The sequence below is a fragment of the Taudactylus pleione genome, unplaced genomic scaffold (genome assembly GCF_031769625.1).
Source record: "Taudactylus pleione unplaced genomic scaffold, aTauple2 ptg001080l, whole genome shotgun sequence".
Lineage (NCBI taxonomy): Eukaryota > Metazoa > Chordata > Amphibia > Anura > Myobatrachidae > Taudactylus > Taudactylus pleione.
This window is the reverse complement of record NW_028285481.1, coordinates 80,769-93,518: the sequence shown is the minus strand read 5'-3', so window position 1 is coordinate 93,518 and position 12,750 is coordinate 80,769. Positions and strand designations below refer to the sequence as shown.

Below are 12,750 nucleotides of genomic sequence, written 5' to 3'. Positions count from 1 at the left end.
TTAGGCAATCCCCCCGGGGAAGGTTAGGGTTAGGATAAGGAAAGGGAGGATTAGGGTTAGGCACCAGGGGGGAGAGGGTTAGGCACCCCCCCCGGGAGACTTAGGTTTAGGGTGTGGGGAGGGGGGATTAGGTTTGGGCACTAGGGGGGGAGGTTACGGTTAGGCACTAGGGGGGGAGGTTAGGGTTAGGCACCCCTAAGGGAGGGTTATGGTTAGAAGGGGAGGAGGGGAGGGTTAGTATACTTACAGGCGCATGTCGGGATCTTCATCCGTCGGTCTCTCACTGTCGAGATTAGAAGCGGCGGCTATTAAGCCGTCGGTATTTCAATCCCATTCCCATATAACATACCTGCATAACATATACTATTATATAATATAACATATAGAATACCTGCATAACATACACTATTATAGAATATAACATACCTGCATAACATATACTATTATATAATATAACATATAGAATACCTGCATAACATACACTATTATAGAATATAACATACCTGCATAACATATACTATTATATAATATAACATATAGAATACCTGCATAACATACACTATTATATAATACAACATATAGAATATCTGCATAACATATACTATTATATAATATAACATACCTGCATAACATATACTATTATATAATATAACATATAGAATACCAGCATAACATATACTATTATATAATATAACATATAGAATACCTGCATAACATATACTATTATATAATATAACATACCTGCATAACATACACTATTATATAATATAACATACCTGCATAACATATACTATTATATAATATAACATATAGAATACCTGCATAACATATACTATTATATAATATAACATACCTGCATAACATATGCTATTATATAATATAACATATAGAATACCTGCATAACATATACTATTATATAATATAGCATATAGAATACCTGCATAACATACACTATTATATAATATAACATATAGAATACCTGCATAACATATACTATTATATAATATAGCATATAGAATACCTGCATAACATATACTATTATATAATATAACATATAGAATACCTGCATAACATATAATATTATATAATACAACATATAGAATACCTGCATAACATATACTATTATATAATATAACATATAGAATACCTGCATAACATATACTATTATATAATATAACATACCTGCATAACATATGCTATTATATAATATAACATATAGAATACCTGCATAACATATACTATTATATAATATAGCATATAAAATACCTGCATAACATATACTATTATATAATATAGCATATAGAATACCTGCATAACATATACTATTATATAATATAACATATAGAATACCTGCATAACATACACTATTATATAATATAACATATAGAATACCTGCATAACATATACTATTATATAATATAGCATATAGAATACCTGCATAACATATACTATTATATAATATAACATATAGAATACCTGCATAACATATACTATTATATAATACAACATATAGAATACCTGCATAACATATACTATTATATAATATAACATATAGAATACCTGCATAACATATACTATTATATAATATAACATACCTGCATAACATATACTATTATATAATATAACATACCTGCATAACATATACTATTATATAATATAACATACCTGCATAACATATACTATTATATAATATAACATACCTGCATAGCATATAATATTATATAATATAACATACCTGCATAACATATACTATTATATAATATAACATACCTGCATAACATATAATATTATATAATATAACATACCTGCATAACATATAATATTATATAATATAACATACCTGCATAATATATAATATTATATAATGTAACATATAGAATACCTGCATAACATATACTATTATATAATATAACATATAGAATACCTGCATAACATATACTATTATATAATATAACATACCTGCATAACATATGCTATTATATAATATAACATATAGAATACCTGCATAACATATACTATTATATAATATAGCATATAGAATACCTGCATAACATATACTATTATATAATATAGCATATAGAATACCTGCATAACATATACTATTATATAATATAACATATGGAATACCTGCATAACATACACTATTATATAATATAACATATAGAATACCTGCATAACATATACTATTATATAATATAGCATATAGAATACCTGCATAACATATACTATTATATAATATAACATATAGAATACCTGCATAACATATACTATTATATAATACAACATATAGAATACCTGCATAACATATACTATTATATAATATAACATATAGAATACCTGCATAACATATACTATTATATAATATAACATACCTGCATAACATATACTATTATATAATATAACATACCTGCATAACATATACTATTATATAATATAACATACCTGCATAACATATAATATTATATAATATAACATACCTGCATAACATATACTATTATATAATATAACATACCTGCATAACATATACTATTATATAATATAACATATAGAATACCTGCATAACATATAATATTATATAATATAACATACCTGCATAACATATAATATTATATAATATAACATATAGAATACCTGCATAACATATACTATTATATAATATAACATATAGAATACCTGCATAACATATACTATTATATAATATAACATATAGAATACCTGCATAACATATACTATTATATAATATAACATAGAATACCTGCATAACATATACTATTATATAATATAACATACCTGCATAACATATACTATTATATAATATAACATATAGAATACCTGCATAACATATACTATTATATAATATAACATATAGAATACCTGCATAACATATAATATTATATAATATAGCATATAGAATACCTGCATAACATATACTATTATATAATATAACATATAGAATACCTGCATAACATATACTATTATATAATACAACATATAGAATACCTGCATAACATATACTATTATATAATATAACATATAGAATACCTGCATAACATATACTATTATATAATATAACATACCTGCATAACATACACTATTATATAATATAACATATAGAATACCTGCATAACATATACTATTATATAATATAGCATATAGAATACCTGCATAACATATACTATTATATAATATAACATATAGAATACCTGCATAACATATACTATTATATAATACAACATATAGAATACCTGCATAACATATGCTATTATATAATATAACATATAGAATACCTGCATAACATATACTATTATATAATATAACATATAGAATACCTGCATAACATATACTATTATATAATATAACATACCTGCATAACATATACTATTATATAATATAACATACCTGCATAACATATACTATTATATAATATAACATACCTGCATAACATATAATATTATATAATATAACATACCTGCATAACATATACTATTATATAATATAACATACCTGCATAACATATACTATTATATAATATAACATATAGAATACCTGCATAACATATAATATTATATAATATAACATACCTGCATAACATATAATATTATATAATATAACATATAGAATACCTGCATAACATATACTATTATATAATATAACATATAGAATACCTGCATAACATATACTATTATATAATATAACATATAGAATACCTGCATAACATATACTATTATATAATATAACATATAGAATACCTGCATAACATATACTATTATATAATATAACATACCTGCATAACATATACTATTATATAATATAACATATAGAATACCTGCATAACATATACTATTATATAATATAACATATAGAATACCTGCATAACATATAATATTATATAATATAACATACCTGCATAACATACTACAAATGCAGTTTTCTCAACACTTTTGCCTAAAATCCCAAACTTTGCCAACACAATAAGTAAATGCTTCAAAGCTAATCTATATTATAATTCTGCAACGTGTATAAGAAGATTATTTGTATCTATGATAAATCAGAGCTGCGACACATGTTGCTATAAGAACGTGAGAGGATTTTCTGTAGACAATTCTATAATAAACATCACTTAGCTTGGAGTCTCTATAATGTTCCTCAATAGGATGTGATATATATATATTTCTGTATCATTAGCCCATGAGGCCATTTACCATATAAAATGTTGCATTCAAGGTGCAGCGGTTGCACACGTCAGCGGTCACACAGAGATTATTTTGGAAGAAATAGCCATCATCGCACTGGCAGCCTTCGGAGCAGGTCTTCGGGCAGATGGCGATGTCGTAGAGGGAGGAGCAGCTGGTGGTGCAGACGTCAGCGCAAAACTCATAATGACTGTTTTCCCCTGAGCAGGTGTATGCTAGAATGTCAGAACAGACAACGTTGTTGAGGAGAACACGTTACTGTAACTCTACATTTCATACTTGCAAAAATACATGACAAACTATCTACAGCACTGGTTCTCACACTGGGTCCTCAGTGCATGTTTTCCAGGTCTCCTCACAGAATCGCAAGTGATATAACTATCTCCACCTGTGGATCTTTTAAAATGTGTCAGTGATTAAGTGAGGTACACCTGTGCACCTCCTGGGTGACCTGGGAAATGTGTCAGTGACTAATGAATACACCTGTGCACCTGCTGGGTGACCTGGGAAATGGGTCAGTGAGTAATGACTACACCTGTGCGCCTGATGGGTGACCTGGGAAATGTGTCAGTGAGTAATGACTACACCTGTGCACCTGCTGGGTGACCTGGGAAATGTGTTAGTGAGTAATGAATACACCTGTGCACCTGCTGGGTGACCTGGGAAATGGGTCAGTGAGTAATGAATACACCTGTGCACCTGCTGGGTGACCTGGGAAATGGGTCAGTGAGTAATGAATACACCTGTGCACCTGCTGGGTGACCTGTGTGGGGTCCTGAGGATCGAGTTTAAGAACCACTGATCTACAGTATGTACATTCTAAAAGTGGATTGGTAGTCAAGTTGAATATTGGAATTAATTATATTTGTACAGAGAAAAAGAGATTGGTGAGATTTGGTATATATCTTGGGTTAGACTCTCTATGTGGGTTCTGTGGCGCTGAAGCAGCATGGGAATGCTGATAACAGCGGCACATTGCTGCAACAACACAGCTAGTTTTACCTTGCACGCATATTGAGGCCCTGATTCAGCAGTGCGCGTATGTACACTGCTAAACGCAGATTCCCAATGGTCAGAAATCTGTGCAGGTGCCAGACCCGTACTGCACATGTGATCCTACGCAGAGTGACAGCAGACGGTCAGTTATTGTTTGACAGTCTGCTGCCATTTGTGGCCGGGGAGGAAGCGGCAACGGCCTTGGTTTCCCAAAATGGAGGGTCGTTGCCCCCATTGGGGAGGAGAGTAGAGGACAGGATCTCCGTTGGCTGACAGATATTTCCTGGCCTCTTCATTGGATATGCGGCGGGCGGTAGGCGTGACCCCGTGGGTCATTCAGCCGGCTGATGGAATCGCAGATTATCCGATGCTGCATTCTTTGACGCAGCTCGGAAAAGTAATGCACGCAGGAGGTGTGACGCATCCTGCTGTATTACCATAATGGCCATATCGCAGCTGCTAACATGTTAGCAGCTGCGATAGCACTTGTGACGGCAGCAGAATCGCCCCCTGAGGCTAGACGTGTGAGGTCACATCTGTAAATGATATTTCATTCTAGCTATGAGCTTCATGGCAACCGAGAAAAAGCAGAACTTACGGCAAAAACTCGGTGACCTCCACGGCTTCATAACCACGCCGGCATCTTGGCAAACTTTGACGTAAACTTGAAGGATGGGACAAAGGTCTCCTGTAGCTGAGCACAGATTACTCACACAGCTCTGCAGATATGGAATAGGATCAAACACTCCATGACAGGGCGAGAATGGGCCACTTGGATCCGTCAGGATACCACAGAAGTTTTGCCCAGAGAATTCTCTTTGTTTAGCTTTGGGGCAGCAGGTTTCGTTCCCTGCCTTACAGACCTCGCTGGTACTGCAGATCTCATCCAATTCCCTCCAGGATTCAGCAAATGATACGACATCGTCATTGTATGGGCTAAGGTCATCTTTCAGGTCATCATTGTAGTTTCCACAGAGACCACAGGTCTGGTTGTGATAGTTTCCAGGCACAGTGATGTGAATGGCGTTGTCAGAAGTTATGATTAAGCCAAAGTCAGTTTTAAGGACAATTCCTCCACCCTGATAGTCGGCCCGGAGTCTCCCGGCTTCCACTTCGAAAGGAAGATTTCGTTGTATGTTATTCACCTGTATGAAGAAAGATGCAAATAAACGACAATTGAATGTATCTTTGTACATTTCATATTGATTTTCATGTACATGTAATTTTATATTTTTCATGGCAGTGTGGAATGTTTTGATGCCACAGAGAAAGATGATAATATTTATTCAACCAGACCCAAATATGTTTGTACATCTGATTCACTATCTATTTGTGAATTGTCTCACAACCTAAAGGAGATGAGAGCCCAGATTAATTCTGTTGTTTGCACTACTACCACACTACTACAGCACTACTACCACACTACTAATGCACAACTACCACACTACTAATGCACTACTACCACACTACTACTGCACTACTACCACACTATTACTGCACTACTAATGCACTACTATCACACTACTAATGCACAACTACCACACTACTAATGCACAACTACCACACTACTAATGCACTACTACCACACTACTACTGCACTACTACCACACTATTACTGTACTACTAATGCACTACTACCACACTACTAATGCACTACTACCACACTACTAATGCACAACTACCACACTACTAATGCACTACTACCACACTACTACTGCACTACTACCATACTATTACTGCACTACTAATGCACTACTACCACACTACTACTGCACTACTACCACACTATTACTGCACTACTACCACACTACTAATGCACTACTACCACACTACTAATGCACAACTACCACATTACTAATGCACTACTACCACACTACTAATGCACTACTACCACACTACTACTGCACTACTACCACACTATTACTGCACTACTAATGCACTACTACCACACTACTAATGCACTACTACCACACTATTACTGCACTATTACTGCACTACTAATACACTACTACCACACTACAACTGCACTACTACAGCACTATCACATTCCCACCACACTACTACTGCACTACTACCACACTATTACCACACTACTAATGCACTACTACCACACTATTACTGCACTACTAATGCACTACTACCACACTATTACTGCACTATTACTGCACTACTAATACACTACTACCACACTACAACTGCACTACTACAGCACTATCGCACTCCCACCACACTAGTACTGCACTACTACCACACTATTACTGCACTACTAATGCACTACTAATGCACTACTACCACACTATTACTGCACAACTACCTCACTACTAATGCACTACTACCACACTACTAATGCACTACTACCACACTATTACTGCACTACTAATGCACTACTACCACACTACTAATGCACTATTACCACACTAATGCACTACTACCACACTATTAATGTACTACTAATACACTACTACCACACTACTAATGCACTACTAGTGCACTACTACCACACTATTACTGCACTACTAATGCACTACTACCACACTATTACTGCACTACTACCACACTATTACTGCACTACTACTGCACTACTACCACACTATTACTGCACTACTAATGCACTCCTACCACACTATTACTGCACTACTAATGCACTACTACTGCACTACTACCACACTATTACTGCACTACTACTGCACTACTACCACACTATTACTGCACTACTACTGCACTACTACCACACTATATTGACGATTTGTTGTTCTGATGCGTTGGAATCGGCCAAATCATCAGCAATGTCATGTAGTGTGTAGGGGCCTTAAGTGCTCCATGGACAAAGCAGTATTTAGGTTATAACAGTGAGCTCATGGGTCAAATACAGATAAAAAAGTAAATTATCTGTATATAAAACAATGTACTCTATTGAGGTTGTCATAGAAGGCTAGGACAACTAAAAAGCCTTGGTGCGCTACAATTGGCCATTAACTCTCTGTCTAAATAGACAGCTCTGATGTATATTATTACTAAATGAATATGAAATTGATGGATTTATATGCACTTATTATTACACTGTGTCATGATTAATACCTAGATACTTAGTTAGTTGTATATCATAGGTTTTGCAAGGAGATGGCTTTGTGGGATGCGGTCAATATCCCGACCGTGGGGATTCCTGCGCTCACAATTCTGGTGCTGGAATACCAACAACCAGAATCCCGGAGGTAAGTAGTGGAGTTAGGGGTGGTTTAGGGGTTAGGGTTAGGTACTAGAGGGAGGGTTATACACTAAGGTGGAGGGTTAGTTTTAGGGTTCAGGGGGAGGGATTAGGTTTATGCACTAGGGGCGAGTTTAGGGTCAGGCAGGGGAGGGAGATTTAGGGTAGGGAGAGGGGGAGGGTTAGAATACTGACCTACAAGTGATGGTATTCTAACCAAGGGGTCAGTATTCTAACCAAGGCCCTATTCAATTTGGAGCGAAAAGCCGGAATCGGCGAAAAAGTTTCGCCAATGACGTCATTTCACCAGGTGGAAAAGTATCGCCATATTCAATTTGAAAGACTTTCGCCTAGGCGGAAAGTCAATGCAATGTAATAGGCGAAAAAGTTTTGCCTATGAATAGCAAGTGTAAAAAAGTGCAGAATTGGGGTTTTGGGGTGCAACATTGCGGGAACCCCCGTGCAGCATTCAGACAGTCCCCCAAAGGTAAACTGTGTCAAATTATTTTATTTTTTTTAAGACTTAACAACACCCCAAAAAAAACACTTTCAATTTGGGGGTGAAAAAAAAAAAGTTGGGGTACAAAGTTAAAAACTAGCAAACTAGACTCCAGGGAGGTCCCCAAGTATGCCCCACGTGTTTTTTTCATTGCAGGTGCTTGCGGAAGGTGGATTTTTCATGATTTTTTTAACTTAACTTTAGCAACATTAAAATATGCTGACCCCCATTTTCAAGTACCCCAAATTTGCTGGGATAAGTTATTTCCTGCAAAACAAAAAAACCCCTAAATACTAATCTTCACCACTTATACAAAGAGCTATTTAGCAGCTATTGAGGCCGTTTAAAAACACCAAATACCTTCAGAAAGCTAAATCGGGGGGTACCATAGCTAACCCCCATGTCAGAGCATCTTTTGGGGGGTGTCAGGCTGATTTCCCCAAATCTGACATGACTTTCCGCTTGTTTAAGTTTCGCCTGGTCCCGTTTTCGCTTACTTTCAAATTGAATACGGGGATACATGGGCACGTGTGTGATGCTTTTCCGCCTGCAAAACAGGCGACGTAGGCGAAAAGTCCGGGAGGCGGAAAAGTATCGCGGGTCTGCTCAAATTGAATACGGCTCCAAGTCGGGAATCTGACTGCCGGCATTGTGGTTAGCATTGACCCCCCCACAGTGCTACGGATGTACTTTGAGCATCTCTAAGTGTGGGGTTTGTATGCTCTCCTCATGCTATCAGAGGTTTCCCTCATGTTATGGTTTCTTCCCACATACAAACATAAACTAGTAGGTTAACTGACCTGGTGAAATTCACCATAGTCTGTAGCCTAACACACAATAAAATGATCATGTCTGTTGTTAAAGGTTCCACCAAACCGCCGGGGTTTAGAATAGAATAGAAACCGCCACCAAACCGCCGGGGTTTAGAATAGAATAGAAACCGCCGTCAAACCGCCGGGGTTTAGAATAGAATAGAACCCGCCGTCAAACCGCCGCTTAGTAAATCTTGCCCTTTGAGTCACAAGATAACACATATTACAAGCGTAAAAAGTAACGCAGGACATTATCTTACTAGGATTTTATTTTCTGGTCCTTGAAGAATGGTGACGGTATAATTGTAGACCTCCAGCCATACGTTCTTATTGGCTGACGCTGTGCTCTCTAGATTTCTCATCAGGACATGGAATGGAGTCAGCGTGGATCCCTCGGTTAGACAGGTCTTCGTCAATGTATAAGTGCAATTTCCGATGAAGTCATACCCCAAATTATCAAACGTACTGTAGCTTGTTTTTCCAATAGCTGAGCAGACGGACATCCCCACAGGGTTACAGCTCTGCACCCCATTCACCACGCTACACTCCTCATAGGGCCGACACGAGGTGCGCTCGCAGGTTACGGCCCCGCCATTGCTGCAGGTACATTTATTCTCACACGTGTTTTCGGGATAGAAGATCTCCCCAGGTTTGTAATATTTCTCGTCGTAAATACAGCCGCACTGGGACATGGGGACGCACTCGCTGCCGCTCTGTACGTAGCCCGTCTCGCACTCACAACCTTCCCTGCAATCAACATCACATTTTGAGGACATCGTCATGGACTGGCATGTGGAGGGACAGCCAGTAACGCATATGGTGTATTTGCTGTTGAGAGGACATTTAATTGCTGCAAAATAAACAGAAAAGGAAAGATTTGCATTCAGAATAAATTACTAAACTTTTTGAGTTACATTTTCAATATCAAAATGTAATGAAGTGGTTTTTCAATATGGCAGTGCGACACACGGGGCCTGATGTTACGTCAGACACTAAGCCGGTATAATACTAATTGTACCTTTAAACTTGTTCTTAATATTGACAGGTGCAGGGCCGGATTAAGGGGAGGGCGACAGGGGGCGGATATCCCGAGGCCCCCACACACAGAGGGGCCCACACACAGGCAGCGGCTGTACAGTACAGGGGAAGCACCTATCGCCCAGTGGATGTGGCCGCACTAAGGGGGCCTATTTACTAAGCTTTGTTAGGAGATAAAGTGAACGGAGGTAAGGTACCAGCCAATCAGCTCCTAGCTGCCATATCACAGGCTGCGTTTGAAAAATGGCAGTTAGGAGTTGATTGGCTGGTACCTTATCACCGTTCGTTTTATCTCCTAACAAAGCTTAGTAAATAGACCCCTAAGCTCTGTAAGACTTCCCTGATGTCACGCAAGGGGCGGGCTGAGAGGCGCTGGAGAAAATGAATAGTTGTTGACAACTTCAAGCAGCCAGGTGATATGGGAGGGAGGTAATGATGACGGGCCATGGGGTGATAGGAGGGGAGGGGGTGATGTGAGCGCTGTAATGATTATGGGGTGATGTGAGGAGGGTAATGACGGAGGGTGATGTCACGTGAGCTAAGTAATGATGAGTGAAGGGGGTGATGTGAGGAGGTAATGATCAGGGGGTGATATGAGCTGGGTAATAATAAGGGAGGAGGGTGACACTGAGGAGGGGACTCAGTAGCAGCTCTGCCGGCTGGCACGCCAGGTGAGTCAACAGCGGGGGGGGGGGGGTTTGGGAATATTGTGGCTTGGAGGGGGCCCCCACCACTTAGGTGCCCTGGGGCCCCCACAAGCCTTAATTCGGCCCTGGGCAGGTGTCTGCTGAGAAGTTACAATTAGTGTTATCCCGGCATAGTGTCTGACACTGTATCAGTCCTTGCAGAATCAGACACATGGCTGTACACCAGGGAAGGGGCTTGTATTAGCCTAGTCACAGACCCTACTCCAGCAAAAGACAGACTCAGCTGTGTACAACACAGAATAAGGCCCCTAGTGCTAATTTAGAGGATATAGAGATAACCAAAAGAGTTTAGAGTGGTTTCTGATTCGGCCAAACTAGTTCTTCCGTTCGATGAGCTTGAAAATTTGAGATAAACTCTCAAAACTCAAAGTCTGTCTGGGTGAATAGGTCCGACAGCGCTCAAACCGGCCAAATTTATGTTATTATTTATTAACAGCTTAATATATAGCGCGGCATATTCCGTTGCGCTTTACAATTTGAAACAACATTAAAAGAGGAAGACTGGGTTGTAAGAGACAGGCATATAGGTAAGAGGGCCCTGCTGCCAAGCTTATAATGTTTGAGTTTAATGTCTATAGTTTAACATCTTTCCGAGCCAGCAACAAACGATGAACTCAACAAAAAAAAAGTCACTTTTGCTGTTAAAATCACGTTTGAGGCCTCAAACCGGCCAAATTTCATGACATTTCAGCCAGTTTGCATTAATCAGTCATCGCTAATTACAGGCACCGAAGGGAGAACAATCAGGTTTAAAAAAAATTATGTTTTGGGGAACTAACTATTGACTTAACATCAACACAAATATCCATAGATGGAACAGGTCCGTTCAGCAATAAACAATAATTAAAGCCGCACATCCACTGGCCGACTCCGGAAACACAGTACGAGTACGACATCGTAATCGTACAGTCTTTCCTGTTTCCCCGAGTGCCTACACTGAGCGATTTGTCATTCAGTGCAGGCAGCCTCCATCATCTGTGAACATGCGCAATCTGTCGTTATCGGCAGATTGACCGGCATGTTCACACCGTGATTGATGTCGGAAATGACTAGCGGGAGCGCGCATCGCTGATCGTATCAGACATTAGAGTGCACGATTTGTGGATGGTTAATGAGCGATTGCGCGATTACGATGTAATGCATGTCTCTGACTTTAGGCGAATGCTGCTACAAAGCTCGTCCCTGGTGTCCGTCCTTGTGTCTAACTGTGCAAGGACTGAGACACCTAAAGTCAGCGTCCGTAGATGCTGAATCCCGGCTTGTTGTGTCTTTAGGCGCCACCATTGGCTGCAGCATTGAC

General features: G+C 38.1%; 1 protein-coding gene across 1 annotated transcript in view; it reads right to left on the bottom strand.

Moving 5' to 3' along the window:
* The window catches only part of LOC148453841 (IgGFc-binding protein-like), a 73,981-nt gene that overhangs the window by 32,531 nt on the left and 28,700 nt on the right, over positions 1–12,750 (bottom strand). Inside the window, exons 8-10 of the mRNA XM_088461613.1 lie at positions 9,966–10,555; positions 5,788–6,334; positions 4,203–4,408 (exon numbers count right to left, since the gene is read on the bottom strand). Of these exons, the coding sequence (XP_088317739.1) occupies positions 4,203–4,408; positions 5,788–6,334; positions 9,966–10,555 (1,343 nt within the window). The remainder of the gene's footprint in view (positions 1–4,202; positions 4,409–5,787; positions 6,335–9,965; positions 10,556–12,750) is intronic.